The 19,168-nt window shown below is 38.3% G+C and overlaps 1 protein-coding gene across 5 annotated transcripts in view; it reads right to left on the reverse strand.

Moving 5' to 3' along the window:
• The window catches only part of LOC138733833 (protein ARK2N-like), a 124,582-nt gene that overhangs the window by 93,997 nt on the left and 11,417 nt on the right, over positions 1 to 19,168 (reverse strand). For all 5 annotated transcript variants that reach the window (XM_069881347.1, XM_069881345.1, XM_069881343.1 and 2 more), the window contains exon 2: positions 15,109 to 15,925. In XM_069881347.1, coding sequence (XP_069737448.1) covers positions 15,109 to 15,832 — 724 coding nt within the window. In that variant the 5' untranslated portion in view covers positions 15,833 to 15,925. The remainder of the gene's footprint in view (positions 1 to 15,108; positions 15,926 to 19,168) is intronic.

Here is a 19,168-nt window from a genome sequence, read left to right on the forward strand (position 1 = left end):
AAACTGTATCTTCCCATCAAAGCACCAGTATAGCATTGATGCAAACTTTTTGATGGTACAGACTAACCCACTGCTCTATCAAGTCTGCAAGATTTAACAGAGCACTTAAAAACATTTCTAATAAGCCTGTTTTCCATGTGCCTTCATTTTGCTGATCCGACACTATGAAACTAATCAAATTTGGGAGAAAGACCAATTTCTAGCTGCATGTTCTGCAAGGTACTGTCCATCTCTATCAGTCAGCCTGAATGTTTTGGCTTCTACAGTACAAATAAATCACACCGTGCATTTGCTCTAATGTTTCCAAATGTAAGTGCAGTGGTCACAGTACAGATTTCTCTTTTAAAAACATCTACACAACTGGACTGATTTATGCACACTCATCAGGCAAAGACTCCCCTTAAAGTCAGCTGAAGCATTCTCTGACCAAAAACTGCAGAAGCTGTTCAATTTTCAAATGAGGTGAAATGCCAGCCCCATTGAAATCAGTAGAAATTTCCTACTGGTTTTAATAGGGCAAGGCTTTAATTTCTTAATGCCCTTGAGATATTACTTAAAAAAAGGTTTACAGTATGTAGATACAAGAAGAGACAAAATACATTAATGAGAAATCAGCGACAATATACGATTCAATAGTTTCAATATGTAAAATAACTGCCAAGTACAATCCCATTTCATTGAAGTTAAGATTGGTCCTCCAGTCTTAATTCTAGCAGCTCAGATAGAATAACCTAACAATCCTGCAAAAACATTAAAAGACATCATGAACTTAAAAAAATAGATATTCATTTCTGCATAAATTTTGTCTCAATACTGTTAAAAATAACACTGAAGAGCAGCATATCTGAAAGGTTTACTATTTCCCCCCCCCCAGTTATTTCTTGCATTAGAAATTGAATAAAATTTCACTGCCTTTATTTGAATACTTTATGTTGTATATCACCTTAGAGGTTTTTTCCTAAATAAAATCTGAAAATTCAGATGTTTTATTAGAAGCATGTGAAGCAATGCTTATTTCTTTTGCATTTGCACAACAAATGCTAACAAATTAGGTGTGTTTCACCCACTACTAAATCCCAAATCTGCAGTCACATGGATATCCAGTTACTCCCATGCAGAAATAACTGCCACATTGAAAATATTTGATATTAAAAATGGCAATATAGAAACTTAAATAAATCAGATGAATTTAAGCAGGCATCGTCTTCCCTGGAATTACGCCACTCTACACCAGCTGATCTGACTTGATGGTTTTGAAAGAGTAAATGCATAAGATAAATAAAATTCTTTAAAGAAACTAGAATGTTTCTTTACTCCTGAGGTATAATACCTAGGGCTATTAGAGAAACTGTGATTCTCCACACCTGTGCAAAACTACTACTGATTTCTCCTCTATTTGTTAAATTTGGAGGGTTTGAAGTAATCTGTTGAGATGTGAACATAAAAATGTAACTCTAGGTTGGAAAGAAGAGGAGTTTCCTTCTGATAATCTTAAAATAAGTCTTAAATAAGGCCAGACTGCTTTCATGAAATACAGAAGGGATAAGATTAAATGGTTTTTTTTAAGTTTCAGATGAAGAAATTTTAACTCCCTGAAAGTTTCTAGTCAAAACCCTTTGAAAATAAGAGCTTATAATGGAAATAATGACAAACTTAACTGCTGCAATTTCACATAGCAAAGTTATTTCTAGGAGAAAAAAAAATCTGAAATTATGTATTAGAAATTTGTTTTCTCAAAGAGATGCCAAAGGCTGTCGCATACACATTTAAAAATACATTTAAAATACAGACTCGTCACTAGCATTGCTATCTGAAGGGTGGTTTCTTCAGTGCTCTGCATCTTTCAGATTCCAAGTACAAAGCAAGGAGATGCTCATGTTTAATTGCACAGTCTGCCAAATCCTTCATCAGGTTATACTACACCTTAACAAAGACGGGGTTCCCTGCTCAGCTCCAAGAAGGAGAAAATTACTGCTTCACATGGAAAACAAGCTAATGGATCAGATATTCAACCGTGTAAAGCAACACACACTTCATTTCAAATGAGCCAATTTACAACAGCTGAAGATCTGGCTCCGGTTTTGAGACAAGTGAAAAAATCAAACAAATAAATACTACTTACCATTTACAGCCATTGGTTTTGCACAGGTGTTATTAACACTAGGTAGTTAAAACTATACTAAATACGAACTATTCCCTTAGTCTTGCGGGTGCCTTGGAATAAGTTTGCCCTAGAAAGAGTACAGCTTTTAAGTCTCTATGCTCAACTGCTGTAATCCTTATTTCACATTCACAGCTGCTTGCATTGAAAACAACAAATAACAGTAATGGATGAAACAAATATCTGAAAGTTTTTAATTTTTGCTTATGGGAATCAAATCCAAATTTTTATCTATTAATACACTCAATGATTTAAATAGTTTTGTTTTGTTTGTTTTTGTGTTTTTTTTTTTTTAAGGTTACCCAACCAAGACATTGAAAGTTGGCAGAAATTTTACTGGCTACATCCCTAACAAAGTTGTTACCCATTTAAAGATCAGTATGTAAAAGTCTGTTTCAGTCTGAAAGATAAATAAGTACAACTGATCCCCTTACACATTTTGTTTTGAAATATCCAATTGCTCCATATATACTATTTTATAAAAACAGTTAAGGGCATGCTTACAGACATACTGAGTTAACTGATTCTAACATTAAAAGAAACCAGTCACTGTAAAAAGCTGCTTCCGCATGCATGGGAAGACTTGTAAATTTGTCATGCTTCAAAATATGCTGCTTTCACTGTCATAAAGGTGTGTGTATATACATCTCAAATCTACGAACAGAAGGATGTGTTTGGGTTTTTTTTCCCGTTTTCAGCAAATAATCTTCCCCGAAGGATCTTAAACAGGATGAGGACAAGTTTGTTAAATAGCAATCAAACATACAATAACTCATTTAACCCATATTTAAGTTAAAAATGCACACAATTTCAGATGAGGGAGTTTTCTTACAACTTCATATCAAAATCTTTGTATCAAATTTATGCATAAAGGTAATCTATAAAGAATCTATTCCAGTACTCAAAAATCACCTCCTGCATAGTCACTCAAACAGTTACTCCGAAAATAACACAGCTCTAACCTAATTTTTTTAATAATGGCATCACATACTTTAAAAAAAGTCAGTCTGCGCCAAGTATAATGTTAAAACACCAGTGTTGTATTATACTTAAAACAAAAATAATTTCTTGAGTACCCATTACAGATTTGATCCAAACCCCCATATAAATTGATGGAACAACTCCCACCGACTTCAGGGAGGGGAAAAAACCATAAATCAGACCTGCAGAAGATACAGTGGTTATTTCCAACAGGAAGAAAAGGAATTAAACTAAAATAATTAGAAAGAATGTCCATGGCTTAAAAATCAAATCAACACAGCTAAAGGAGACTTAAAGTGTTCTCTTTACTTAAACTATGTCTATGCAAAGACTTTCAATTTCCATTGTTAAACTCTTGACTTAATTTGTATTAGAAGCTTTTAACAAGTTCTAAATGATGATAAATACAGATTTTTGGTAGCTATGGAGAAGTTACTTCATATGAAGAAAGGCCTTAATGAAGAGGTGACAAAAGAAAAATCCTGTGTGTAGTGATCATAGTAAGAACTAAATATAGATTTCTCATATATAGTTTAAATTAATTCTACTTTAAACATTGCAGTTTAAAGCCTGCCTATTCAAGATAGCTATCAGTATAAAAAAATCCACACAACAGCAAGTTATCGTATTATTTAAGTGAAACTAATGCTTTGGCATTCCCCATCACAAGTAAATAACAATTTCAGTGATATTCAAACATGGTTCAGAAGACACTGTCTGACCCAGACCAGCAACCCATACCTGCAGACCACCAGTGTTCACTAACCTGACTGTCAAGCGTTCATTTAAATTCCTGTGCCAAGGCTCAATCCGTACACCAAGAGGTGCTTATCTTCAGACTGACACAATCATTTTTATTCCAGCATGAAGAATGCAGTTCAATCGTATATACAGAAGGAAGTAGCAGCGCTTTCCATGCATGGGTCATACATGCACACACAGTTGGGTGTGATTCATCCCACCTAACTTTTGGCTAGAGTAATTTATGCTAAACTGTTTGTAAGGGAGGTTTAGACAACTAATGGAAGAGAAAGACACTGCCAGGAAGTACCCTCTGTACATGCTTATCTCTTCCTCTCAACTCAGGAGGAGATCCAAAGAACAGCAAATGAGAATCATAGAATCACAAGGTTGGAAGAGACCCACCGGATCATCGAGTCCAACCATTCCTATCAAACACTAAACCATGCCCCTTAGCACCTCATCCACCCGTGCCTTAAACACCTCCAGGGAAGGTGAATCAACCACCTCCCTGGGCAGCCTCTGCCAGTGCCCAATGACCCTTTCAGTGAAGAATTTTTTTCCTAATGTCCAGCCTAAACCTCCCCTGGCAGAGCTTGAGGCCATTCCCTCTTGTCCTGTCCCCTGTCACTTGGGAGAAGAGGCCAGCACCCTCCTCTCTACAACCTCCTTTCAGGTAGTTATAGAGAGCAATGAGGTCTCCCCTCAGCCTCCTCTTCTCCAGGCTAAACAACCCCAGCTCTCTCAGCTGCTCCTCATAAGACCTGTTCTACAGCCCCTTCACCAGCTTCATTGCTCTTCTCTGGACTCACGCCAGAGCCTCAACATCCTTCTTGTGGTGAGGGGCCCAGAAGTGAACACAGGATTTGAGGAGCGGTATCACCAGGGCCGAGTACAGAGGGGGAATAACCTCCCTGGACCTCCTGGTCATACAGTTTCTGATACAAGCCAAGATGCCATTGGCCTTCTTGGCCACCTGGGCACACTGCTGGCTCATGTTCAGTCAGCTGTCAACCAACACCCCCAGGTCCCTCTCCTCCAGTCAGCTTTCTAGACAGACTTCTCCTAGTCTGTAGCACTGCATAGGGTTGTTGTGCCCCAAGTGCAGGACCCGGCATTTAGCCTTGTTAAACCTCATGCCATTGGACTCTGCCCAGCGGTCCAGCCTGTTCAGGTCCCTTTGCAGAGCCTCCCTACCCTCCAGCAGATCAACACTTCCACCCAGCTTCGTGTCATCCACAAACTTGCTAAGGGTGCACTCGATGCCTTCATCCAGGTCATTGATAAAGACATTGAACAGGGCTGGACCCAGCACTGCACCCTGGGGAACCCCACTTGTCACTGGCCTCCAGCTGGATTTCACACCATTTCCCACCACTCTCTGGGCCCGGCCAGCCAACCAGTTTTCCACCCAGGAGAGACATTTTCCAACCATGTGTGTGCCTGTCCAGGCCAGAGGCTGACAGTTTCTCAAGCAGAACGCTGTGAGAAACTGTGTCAAAGGCTTTACTGAAGTCCAGGAAGACCACATCCACAGCCTTTCCCTCATCCAGCAGCCGAGTCACTTTGTCATAGAAGACAATCAGGTTAGTCTGGCAAGACGTGCCTTTTGTGAACCCATGTTGACTGGGCCTGATCACCCACTTCTCTTGCATGTGCTTCATGATAGCACTCAAGATCACCTGCTCCATGACTTTCCCTGGCACTGAGGTCAGACTGACAGGCCTGTAGTTCCCTGGGTCCTCCCTGCGGCCCTTCTTGTAGATGGGCACAACATCAGCCAGCCTCCAGTCCAGTGGGACTTCCCCAGTCTTCCAGGACTGTTGGAAGATGATGGAAAGGGGTTTGGCCAGCACATCTGCCAGCTCCTTCAGTACCCTAGGGTGAATCCCGTCCAGCCCCATAGACTTGTGAGTGTCTAGTCGGGCTAGCAAGGCTCTGACCACCTTCTCTTGGATCATGGGAGCCTCATTTTGCTCCTCTAGCTCCTGGGTTTGTACACAGATGGAACAACTTTCCTTACTATTAAAGACTGAGGCAAAGAAGGCATTAAGTACCTCAGCCTTTTCCTCATCCCCTGTCACTGTTGTTCCTTCTGCGTCCAATAGGGACTGTATGGTCTCCCTAGTCCTCCTTTTATTATTTATAGAAAGATTTTTTGTTATCTTTCACAGACTTGGCCAATCTGATTTCTAGCTGAGCCTTAGCCCTTCTGATTTTTTCTCTACACAATCTCACTTCCCTCCTGTAGTCCACCCAAGAGGCCTCTCCCCTCTTCCAGAGCCCATAAACATTTCTCTTCTTCTTGATATCACTCAAGATCTCTCTGTTCAACCAAGCTGGCTTTCTCCCCTGCCGGCTTTTTTTCCGGAACACGGGGACGGCTTTCTCCTGAGCTGCTAGGATTTCCTTTTTGAAGAGCTCCCAGCCCTCATGGGCTCCCTTGCCCTTAAGGACTGTCTCCCATGAGACTTCGCCAACCAGCCTTCCAAAGAGATCAAAGTCTGCCCTCTGGAAATTTAATGCTACCGTCTTGCTAACCACCCTCTTCACTTCACCTAGAACAGAAATCCCTATCATCTCATGGTCACTTAGTCCTAGGCGTCCACCTACTGCCACATCCCCCACAAGGCCTTCTCTGTTCACAAACAGCAGGTCCAGGAGGGCACCCTCCCTTGTTGGCTCATTCACCAGCTATGCAAGGAAGTTGTCTTCCACCCACTCCAGGAACCTCCTAGACTGCTTCCTTTCTGCTCTATTGTACTTCCAGCAGATATCAGGCAGATTGAAGTCTCCCACAAGAACCTTGTGGCACTGATCTAGAGATTAACCCCAGCTGTTTATAGAAGAGCTCATCAGCTGCTTCTCCTTGGCTGGGTGGTAACAGACTCCCATCACAAAATCTACCTTCTGGTGGGCTCCTCTGATTTTAACCCACAGGCACTCAATCTCCTCTTCACCACAATCCATCTCAACAGTGTCCAAGTCCTCCCTTACAAAGAGGGCTACCCCGCCTCCTCTCCTACCCTTCCTATCCCGCCTGAAGAGTTTGTACCCCACCATAGCTGCACTCCGGTTATATGAGTCGTCCCACCACGTTTCCATGATGGCAACAACATCATAGGCTCCTTGCCCTACAACAGCTTCCAGCTCTTCCTTCTTATTCCCCATGCTGCATGCATTGGTGTAAATGCACTTCAGCTGAGCTGCTGAGCCTCCAGCCCTCTTAGAGGGAACAGAGTTCATTCCCAATTGCCTGGTATTAGACACAAAGTTAGAGGAGATGACTTCCACCTAAACTGAACACACACATATACGTATACATGTGCATATTGTGCACACAATATAATGACAGCTGCTTCCATAAATATGCCATGTGCAAAACAGCAGTGACATTAATAACTCTGGACAGAAAGTGAACTACTAAGTGGGAGACAAAAAATAAATCGGTTCTGCACGTTAGTTATATATAGCTAAATCTTTAGGGTAAGCTATTTTATTACTCCTGCCTAAAACAGAAGAACGCAAAACTAATGTTTGACATGTTCAGGCTGCAAAACTTGAGAAAAAACTGATAGTTAAGGAAATGTTACAGGTCTACATCTGGTCTGGTTCTCTATGGTACTTAAAATCTTTAAATATAAAATTTATTTCCTTACATAAATGTTTTAACATGTAAAAAGAGCATTTGGATCAATACTCCAAATGCTCATATTGTAGCAAATAGCTTTACTGATTTCTGGGGCATCTAAACAAGGGTTCCAAGTTATATTTTCCCAAGTTTATTGATGAAAGTTTAGAGTGGACCCCCTCACACCTTTAAAGGTATGTGTGCATGCATACACTGGCACATACACATGGGTGTACTGTGGGCTTTTTTAAACTACGTACATATTCTCTATAAATTAAAAAAAATGATACCACGGTAATAAAACCCAAAAGAAAAACAAAACACATACAAAGAGAAAAGCAAACTGGTTTTAGCATAATCCAAAGTAACATGAAGATTGCAAAGATCATAATTCAAGTTTTTGATTAATTCAGATTAGGCTCTGCAATATTCCCATTCTCTGGAAAGATAGGTGGAAAATTGTTATTAAAAGTCACTGGAAACTCTAGCATCGCATTGACATTTTGATAGCCCACATAAGAATTAAACAACTGCTGCGGAAGTACTTGGCTATCAGGCATCTGTATGAAAGCCCCTGACTGTGTGGTAGGGGGGATTCTTGGGCCAGCTAGTTGAATTTTAGGTTCCCTGGGCTCCAGACGTTGCTTGCTTTCTTCATCTGTGTCAAGATGGGTTAGCTTTTCTATCCACATGCGAAATTTCTCCTCTGTCTGCCTCTGCATCTCAGCAAAGCAGTTCATGGCCTCTTCTAAGACACTGCCTATGCAGTTCCTATCCCACACGGTGCCCCCGTCAAGCAATCCTGGAAATTCCCTGGTTGCTCCTCCAGATCCCCCAGCATGACTGAAGTCAGCTTTAAAGACATTGAGGCCATTTGATAAGACATCATTAATTAAGAACATAATACTGTTTATTAAGGCATGTTAACTCAGGAAAACAAAACTCAGGGAAGAATTAACAAATATTAACCAACTGTATTACCATCAAAAAAACCCCAAAGCATTTTATGCTCACTAAGGTTATAATAGAAATTTTGGTTTCAAAGTTATTTTTATTCTAGAATTCTCAGACAATTCTATCAAAGATCTTTCTTTTAATAAAGAAACAAAATTAGTCCAATTCCCTTGCAATTTGTTTTGAATTCAACTGAAAGTGTCCAAAATATTAAACAAAACACGTTATTGTATAACTGAATAATTACACACATTTTACTTAGACACTTGAACCCTTTTATAATGGACTGCTAAACATACACAAAGTTGTACACAAGAGATAAAGACTGATCTGTTGCCTGCAGCATCTAAAGTAGCCAAGCCCAAAGCTCTTGGTCTAATTTTGGAAAACACACTAAACACCAATGAAGGGAATACAGAACAGAAACACACTAAACGTGAAGAGATATGCCAATACTACACTAATACATGAGGTGAAAACAACCTCTGTTAGGTCTGATGGACACAGCTACATCCCAGGGGTAATCCAACTGACATAGGAATGATCAGCCTCACCAGCCACTGTCTATGCAGCATTTTAATATTCACTCTAGCTAAGGCAGAAAACAGACAGGACACAGTTGGAAGGAAATTGTTCTTCCTTCTATTCATCAAAAAGATGGTTAAAATGACTGGCTTTGGTATTATCAGGAAGAACTTCAGCAGTAAGAAGAGAAGGTCATCCTCATTATCTTACTCTACGTATCGCTAAGAAAAGGCAGCAATATCTGCATTTCTGAGTTCACTCAGGAAATTCTCTAGGAAGCAATAAAACCCCAAGAAAATGAGGCTTTGTAGTTATTTAAGGAATAATAAATAATATGCGCATGCTGTCTGATCAAACGTTACCTAAAGTAATTTTGAAATAAGACAAGCATCACAAACTACATAAAGCAGCTACAGAACTTGACAATTTAATATGTAAATATGAACTTTCTGGAATCCTCTAGGTTAAGAATAATAGAAAATACCCTAAGAACGCAAGAAATCAGTGCACAACCTAAACAAATGTTTACTAATAAAAACATAAGACAATCTTTATTGTGATTTCACTATATAAGTGAAATGACAGTATTACTTAAGGAATACATTCTTTACAGGAACTATTTAAATGAGGTATACATAAATCCTTCAGTAATAGCTAAATGAAGTCTAGAATTATTATTTAGAATTATTTTATTTCTGAGCAGTAGCAATGCTACCCATTGGGGACCAAAAACCTTCTATTAAAAACCGTGCTTTAAGTATTCCCTCCCATCTGTTTACCTGTCAGACAGGATGGAAGTTCAGCATTCAGGTCCTCTGATCAAAAATAAATTATTTCATAGCAACTAATTCACATCCCTCTGACTGCACTTTTAACTAAAATTAAATTAAGTAAAATGGTACCTTTTTCCTAAAATGTGGTTCCCTTTTGCATTTTCAATGTCTTTTTCCTCCCTGAAAAAAATATTCCTTCATTTACTCCTATAGTTTTGAACAACCAATATGATTCTGTTTACTTGTCTTTAGTTAGGGATCTCATCCCAAGATCAAGTAACTAATCGGCAGTCTTTCAGACTTCCAGAGGTCTACCATCAGACACCTTTAAGTGACATTGAGTAAGTTTCAATTGCAATTTAAATAAAAGCTATTGATAGCAATACATGAGACAACCTAGCTAGGCTTTTAAAGTTAAGAATGAACTAGCGCAAAAGTTGACAACACTTTTGTAAACTGAAGAGACCATGTATTGAAATATATATTACCCTGCAATGCTATTTTTTAAAAGGGCTCATTCATAGTATATCTACAATCTACATTAGCAGCAAATCAGTGTTTCAAATGCTTCCCTTGTAATTCTTATGAGAAGCCTTAGTCAAGCTTTTCTTTACTGGTGGCCTTCAGCGTTAAAAAAAGTAAAAATACATTTTGATTATATTAAAAAAAGCTAAAATTTATGTAATTGATACAAAAAAATGTCGGCACATAAACCCTCTAAGACTCATTTTGGAGTTTTAGAAAGCAAGCATCCTTTATCAGGCCTGGGCAACATGTGGGAGTGATTGCCATCAATCATGTGCAATGAGACAAGAGCTGATTACAGAATATATTCCCCACTTACATGCATATGTATACATTTTCCCAGAAATCTTATATTATTAAAATCTAATTTTAATATTATTATGAACTTTACAACAGTCAATCTCTTGCTAATTTGGAGTTGGCTCCAGCTCTCTGCCTGACCTTTCATTTGAGATGAGGGAGACTCCAGAGGTGATCACAGAAGAAGAGACATCTGTTCAGCACAGATCACACTGAACAGAAGACGTTATCATTTTCAAAGACTGAACAGTGTCTGGAAAAAAACTGTCTGAAAGAAAACGTGCTCTCAGAGGGACATTCTGTCTAACTTTCAAAAAAATACAGTTCCTTAGATGAAACTTAACTCTACTTTAGCTGAAATAAAAAATATCCCACTGTTTGCAACAGTAACTACTACTTATGTCATAATTGGTTCCCTTGATACTCGTAAAATTACAACTCCACAGTTTAAGTTACACCAAGTTAAAAAAAGAGAAGAAATTTGCAATCAAAGGGGTCAGAATCCAAGACTCATACCTTATTTTCAAGACAACACCTCCTGCAAAACAGCACCTAAGAAATGCCCCAATGCTGACTCTTGATGGGATCCATTAAATACTATCTAAACAATGACCAAATCCAAAGTTATTTAATTTTGGAAGTTTGACAGCATAACACTTTAAGAAGATATGCTGCATCTTCATTCTAAGTAGCAACGGTGGATTGCTCCATGTTGTTATGCTACCTGACATCTCCAAATGATTATCTCGCTGCAGAACACTCTTAACAAAATTATTTCCCCTCTGTTCTTTATATAATTGTCACTCTGAGTTACTTCAAATTCATTCCTTACGTGACGCTCCATCCAAGGTCTATGCATAATTCTTAGGAGGAAGTAACCTGGCTGAGACAATGTGACCCCTCTGGATATCTGTATATTCAAAGTTTTTAGTAGATTTCCTGATAGCTAAAACATGAATCACCCCTATTTCAATTCAGATTTTTCCAAGTTGTAGAAAGCACAATGGTGGCAAAACGTCAATATTTTTATGTTATATTTGAATTTTTAAAAACATCTTCCTTCTTCAATAGAAAGTGTTTACACAGAAATAAATACTGATTCCCAGAGTTGCACTCATATCTATTTCATTGAGTTAGTTTGCATGGTCAAATTAGAAATCATTTAGAGGAAAACTTTCAATAGCAGCAGGTCTAGCAGAACCTATTTCAGGACTCAAAGATATCCTCTTGTGCCATAAATACTATCTGATGCTTAAGTATGGTAAAATCCTCAGTGTCAACAAAAAGGCTCAATCATTAAAAGATAAGTAACTGCTCCTCATCTACAACAATTAAAAATCATGGCATTCCCTAAATTAAAGGGCCCAAAATTATGACTGCTCAGGTCAGTGAAAAGATTCTCAGTGGCACCCATGTAGTTTAGGTTAAATCTGTGAAAAATACAGATCGAAGTTCACACCATATAATACATTCAGAATAACATAACATATATTGTGCTTAGCTCCTACTGAGCTCAGAAAATTTGCACTGAAGTATCACCAGTAAAATCTCAAAACTCTTTACTCTTCAATCTTTCTTAAGGAAAAAAAAAAAAAAAAGCCTGTCAGTATTTTAATCCACGTTACATTTGAGGTCAGAGAGAAGTGATTCTCTATTGCACAACTGCTCAGTTCACAACTTCACAGCATTATTATGTATTTCACTGAACGTTTCCCTTACCTTACTAATTCAGGAAAAAATATTTCAAACCCAGTAACGTGGATGGTTTGAAAAGAATAACCGCACTATTAAAATGGAAGAGGTTTAGTTACACAATATTAAAGACTACTGTATTCTTAAATGTGGGACTTCCATTTTCAGACCACACACAAGCAAGCTGCCTTCTGTAATGCTACATGCGTCGATAGAAGGCTAAGACCCAGAGTATGTATAACCTTTGTACACGAAGGCCACATTAAACGTCACCAAAAATTTTAGAGCATCTCTGTTGGCAAAGCTATTTTTCAGACAACAAACATGGGAAAAAACAGTCCCAATAATAAGCTACATTGAGACAGTAACCAACACTACAGCTGAAGTGTTCAAATACAGTAAGACTAAGGGAAACATGCTACCTGTAAAACTCTTCCACATCAACATGTACAGACTTTTTGCAAAAGTAAAGGCAAAAGTTTTTTCATGCTTATGTCCTCCTGACAGGTGCACTGTAGTTACTGGATGTTCAAGTTCAAGTATCAAGTTAAACCTCTTAGTATTTCGACTGTGTGCAGAGGACACTCATGGCCTGAATTTCCAGTAATGCTTTTTGATGTTCATTCCCTAAATTTTGAGGATATTCACAGTGTAACACTAATTTCAATGAAATGGCTTTGTAGTCAATAATATAATTTCAGTTAAGCACTTTGCCAGCTCCAAGAAGAGGGATCACAGATGGCATCTGATCCTACCACTGCAAGGAAGAGTTGGGAGTTCTACTCAGGCTCAGAGCTCCACTGCATCTATTAAGACCACAGTGTTTCATTAACCCACAAGTAGTACAGGATGCATTTTTGGCCAACTCTGTCCATATCTCTATAAAGAATATTTTTCTCTTGTACTTGGAGACTGTCTTCCACAAATCAAAGTTGTTTCCATTTAAAGGAAAACCCCAATGTGGCAGGTAGGCATTGCATCCAATCCCAAAAAGACAACTCAGAAGTTTTAACATCTTAAATATAATTCAGTATCAAGCAGATGATATGGGCTATGAAATAAAAATAAAAGTCACTATTCTGCAGGATGTTTTTTGCGCCCCCACATCTTGCATCACAGGTAAAAATGGGCCTTGGTGCAATCATCACTAAAGCATCAAATTCTTGTGTGTACTACTTGCAGTTAAGAGCTCAAATACAGAAAAGCCTAGTGACACAGAAAAGTATCCTGCAGTGGTTTCAGATCTCTGCAATGGAAGTCAGAAACCTAGGCAGATCTGAAAATACCATGTGATACCTTTCAAGGTCACAAGTAACTTTTATGACTTAAACAATACAACCTTTGTGTGTGTTGTGGTTCGGTGTTGGGTTTGGTTTTTTGGTTTTTTTTTTTTTTTTTAGGACGGGGGGTGCGGACAGGACAGACACCTGTCCCAAAACTCAATGAAACAGTCTTCTTCAATAGGCTTTTATTGCCCAAAGTGTAAATATAGTAAATAAAAAGGCGGAAAGCTATGAAAGCTAAAAGTCTGACTAACTACTAAATTGGTAAAACTAATTTTAGATATCTATTAAAAGTTTACTACACAATAATTATAGGAGGACTATGCCTTTCCCAGACTTTCTAATGATAAACCTTAACTTCCTTTGTGCAACCTGCATCCTAGCAATATGTGGGAAAAATGTCAGTTCTCATGGTGAAAGACACATTCACCATAATCAAGTCAGTTAAAAGTTATTTGTAAAATATTCTGCAAACATTTTAAATAACTCATCTAGAAAACATTAGTTCAGCAACATAAGACTAATTATTGCAGTTTTCCTTTAAAAGTTCTTTCCCTATGTAAGCTGATATTTATCTCCAAAAAGAAAAATCTTCAAGCACAAGAGACAAAAAGGCATGTAACTCAGTAAAAATTGGCAAGCCAAAAAGTTTTTTTATGCATTTTTATTTTTGATTGCCATATGAAGATGTTTCTATTGTATAATATGCTGCAAGAATTATTCACACAAAATCCTTTCCATGGCACTTGGGCTAACAAAATAACAAAGACTCAGCAGCCAAGGAACTTGAGAAATTCATCTTCCTGTTAATAAAATCATGAATAGGCCCCTATAATTTGCTACCTCCAATCTTAACACAGATACGTCAGAAAGTTAAAGAGATAGAAATTATAGATCCTTATGACATAGGAAAATGGTAACAGTTTTGTCTAAAGTGTGGACAATTTAGGTGTGGATATAGCTTGGGTACCTGCATAAACAAATTCATATTTATGTCCTAAAATAGGTGACCAGCTACAATCTGCAAGAATTTACAATAAGGCTAAGTAGGTTTGTCATGCACTGAAACACAGAGCTGAAAGCATAGCATAAGTGCGATAGTAAACACAGCCTTACCTTAACACAGGCAAGAGGCAAACTACATTATTCCTAACACAGCTGCTGAGCTGTGACCTTAATTTTTTGAAGGAAAGCTGGCTGCTTTTCGTAAGAAAGCATTTATTAAATTATTACCATCTAATGGTATTTGACAACACTAATAGGAGTTTATATAGGCTTACAAAGGAAAAGACCTGAAAATTCCACAATTCAAAGACAGTCCTTCCTCCAATTTACCATTTCTATGGTTTGTCAATGTGCAAAAGTGCACTGAAACCTCGGAACATTTTTAAATTTGCCCATGTCTCGTTAATATACTGCAGTCTTCAAATTTATACAGAGCTGCAGTTCTGTTTTTTCTCAAGTGTCACTCATCTAATTTAGCATGACAGCTGAGAAACGATGTCAGATGTGTTACAGTTCAGTTTAAAAAACATCCTCTACCTGGTATCTCTGTAGTGATTGTCTTGCTGCTCCCTGAAACCTCTTCATCATCATCTGATGAACTCGTGCTTGAGGCACACGTCAGGTCACTATCACTGGTACTGCTGTCCTGCAGCAGGTTATACTTCTTGCGAGCAGCTGCCTCCCGTTTCTGTCTTAACAGCCGAATTCTTTCTTTGTGCTTTTGGCTTCGGTGACCTTTTACCTTGGTAATTCGACCATTCTGCTTATCACTAGACTGTCGGTTTTTCTTGGCAGCCATTGTTGAAGTTTCACTTTCAGACCTAGATCGCCTTGATTTCCTCCCAACTACAGCCCCAGACATCACAGAAGGATCTCCCTCTACAGCAGCTTCAGCTTGACAAGGCTCATTCTCTTCTGTGGAAGACAACGTATCCGAGTCAGCCAAATGGCCACTGGAAGAAGGGGAAAGCATGCAATGATTAGAAGAGTCACTCTCATAAACTCGACCATCGACTGGCTTATCGCTCTCTGTAGATGCTAGCTGAAACTCTGAGGAGTCTCTCCTCAACTCCATCAGTAAGCAAGGCATTGAAGAGAACACCACAGAGTCTGCTGCAGTGGGCACATTGTCTTTCTGAGTTTTTCTCTCCAGTTCTATAGGTCTGTCTTCATTAGGAGTAGTGTCTTGCTTTTCAGAAGTCTTTGGTGGAACTTCTGAATGAACAAGATGTTCTGCTTTTCCCAGTGCCTCCATCTTCATTTCAGAACGTCAAGGTCTTCCTGGTCTCAAAGCATAGAGCACAGGGTCTGGAAGATTGGGTGAACTAGATATGGACTTCATCAATACAGCAGGCTGCACAAGAACAGAACAGTAAGAATAATTTACCCAAATAAGTCACTCAATCCTGTTCTTCACAATATTACCTAAACAACTCATTGCTTTCAATTATAGACAGCATGGCTCAGTATCACATTGGTTTCCTTATCTTACTCATCCTGTTACACCAAACTATTCTTACTTTTATACATCCATCAAAAATGGTATTGGAATCACGTTAAATGTGGTTCATCTCACTAGAATAATCAAGACAGATCAGAAAACAATAAAAATATTTCTAAACTCTTACTTTATCTTTAAATCAATATAAGCAACACATGCTAAACTTCTTTACCTAGAATTTTAAATGTATTTTAATGGAGAATTTTAGCCCTTATGAACAATGCCAACCTAAAAATTCCTAGATTTAGTAGTCATCTACCTGGACAGACCAGAAAACAATACAATTTCTGTACCTATGAAAAATCTACTTTCAGTTGAACAGGACCTTAATCTTATAAAATCACAATGCCTTTATGGTAATTTGTCAACTTACAGTACCAACGTGACATAGGAGAAATCCAGACACTGAGCAAAAAAACAAGCAGCTGCTGAACCTTACAGAGCAAGACTACAGACATCTTCCAGTGGAACTACTCTGCCAGCGGATCTCAAGAGACTTACTTACAGGAAGTGCTATGAAGCATTACTAAATTGTTAGGGCCACGGGGTTTACAAAAATCTACAGGCAGTCTTAAAAACATAAGAGATTTGTTCTCAGCAGAGAACCACCATTTTGGCGAGTCACAAAGACTTTTTAGGAATATCAAATACACCATTCAAATGCTTCTCAAATGTCTCCCATACAAGTCCTGGTTTTCTGAGAACCTACAGGCTTGACCTAGTTTCTCCAAAATCTGACAGGAAAACAACATCAAGTAGTAATGGGCTGCAAGCAAGAAACAGTATACACCCATACCACTATCCTACATTTTATTTCCAAGTTATAATTTAATAAATGACTGCTTCAGTGCAGCCACAAAAAAAACCCCAACAAGTTATTTACCTGATTGATGACTTGCATGTTATAAACCAAGAAGTACCTGAAGCACCTTCAGGGAAAATTTGTTTAGAGATCAATACTTAATTTTATCTTCATTATTCACACTTGGACTTCGACCTAAATTTTCACTTCAAATTCAACATAGAATAAGGATCTTTCAATTACCACAGTGCATGGAACAAAGCATTTGTGGGTTTAGAAGTATACTAAATAATAAATTTATGGCACTTAAAAAGTGTCGTCAAGAAAAAAAAAAACATAGTGTTAACATTTAGTCTACTGGGTTTTTTTTAAAAAACTACAGCTCTGTAGACAAGAGCAATTAGTACTTGAGCAGCCTGAGAAAACATGGATGGTTCAGAGACGTTTTTATGCACCCTGACAATCCTTATTTTAGTTTCCTGGGCCATCCCAAGCTGCCTGTAATTGTATGTATGTAACCATATTCTGCTTCCCCCTCCCCTCCATCTGCAGCACGGAATAAGGCTATCTCCCTGCTTCTAAAAGGTGTCATAAAAAGCTCAGTGTTGTCCTGTCTGCCCTAACCCACTTCAAAACTTGAGTTTAAAGAGCATTAAGAGATTTTATTCTTCCTTCCGGCTAAGGAATGAAATACTGGATGGTGCGAGAGAATTATGAAAATATTTATGGGAGAGAAACATCAGCTACAGAAAGAAAAGTTAGTTAATACCAGACAAAAGAAAGAGAGATGACAACTCCAGGTCTGCTAAATATCAAAAAAAAAAAAAAACCACAAAAAATAAACACCCAGTAAACCCAACATTTTATACCCACTCCCACAAAAAAGAATAAAATGCATATTGCAAAATACACATGTTGAGACAAACACATTCCAATACTGTAATAAAACAGCATTTCTTCATACTTCATCCACAAATCTACATTATCAAATAATTGTCCTGTTATACAGATAAGTAAAACAAATTTGAAGATTAAATGATTGTCCAAGAGTTATACACAGCTATATGTATTGAAACTGCTAGTGTCATTATCAGCTTTGTTCTGGCCATGCACTTTCAATGGAAAAATATCTTTTCTAAGAGCTTTGAAATGTACTTTCTGATCATGCAAGGAAAAATTTGGTAGCTCAAACATATAGTAAGAATATTAATCTGGCCAAAAGAAATTTATTTTAAAAAATCATACTAATAATTGCAGAACAGCTTCTGCACTATTCACCCTTTTAGCCTGGGGAACACAAAGAACAGACTCCCACCCAAAGCTAAAGGGCAACCAAAGCAAACTAGAGAATTTTTTTCCATAAACGTCCTGCTTGAGAAGATCATCTACCTCTCAGCTCCCAAAGGGACTATAAGAACACTTACTTTAGTACTTGCTTTTTCATCTCTCTGGCCTATCAGCCAGAAAAACTTGTTTCATCTACATGGTACTGTCTTGCTAACAGGCCATTCAATGACTTAAAAAGACTTATTATTAAGTAGGATCTTACTTTAACTACTCAAACCACACTGGTTTGATCACTCACAAAGGGATCAATGAATCACATTTTTGGTGAGAAGGCAGCACAAGGACTAGTAACTTGACAAAAGCTAGTCAACATTGACATGCGTTTCTGTGAATGTGGAAAAAAAAATACTTGCTCTGATGAGGTTTGTACTCTCCAGGTCTCTTAAACCAGCTATTTAAAAAGCCAACAAATCTAGTATTAATACATATATAAAAAAAATAATTTGATATTTATTTTGGTGGAAGAGTCACCTGTTGTGACTCAGACATTGCTGCATGGAACAATATAGATAGCTCATATTTATCTATGCCAAAGAAAGCCTTGTCTCAATGAAAGAATGAATGTACTGGAGTGTGTCCAGAGAAGAGCAACAAAGCTGGTGAAGGGGCTGGAAAATAAGTCGTACAAGGAGCGGCTAAGGGAACTGGGGTTGTTTAGCCTTGAGAAGAGGAGGCTGAGGGGAGACCTTACTGTTCTCTACAACTACCTGAAGGGAGATTGTAGAGATGTGGGTGCTGGCCTCTTCTCCCAAGTGACAGGGAACAGGACCAGGGGAGGTTCAGACTAGATATCGGAAAACAAATTTCACAAAGGGTCATCAGGCACTGGAACAAGCTACCCAGGGAGGTGGTTGAGTCACCATCCCTGGAGGTATTTAAAAGACGGGTAGATGAGGTGCTCAGGGATGTGGTTTAGTGATTGATAGGAATGGTTGGACTAGATGATC

This window comes from Phaenicophaeus curvirostris (genome assembly GCF_032191515.1).
Source record: "Phaenicophaeus curvirostris isolate KB17595 chromosome W unlocalized genomic scaffold, BPBGC_Pcur_1.0 scaffold_35, whole genome shotgun sequence".
NCBI classification, from domain to species: domain Eukaryota; kingdom Metazoa; phylum Chordata; class Aves; order Cuculiformes; family Cuculidae; genus Phaenicophaeus; species Phaenicophaeus curvirostris.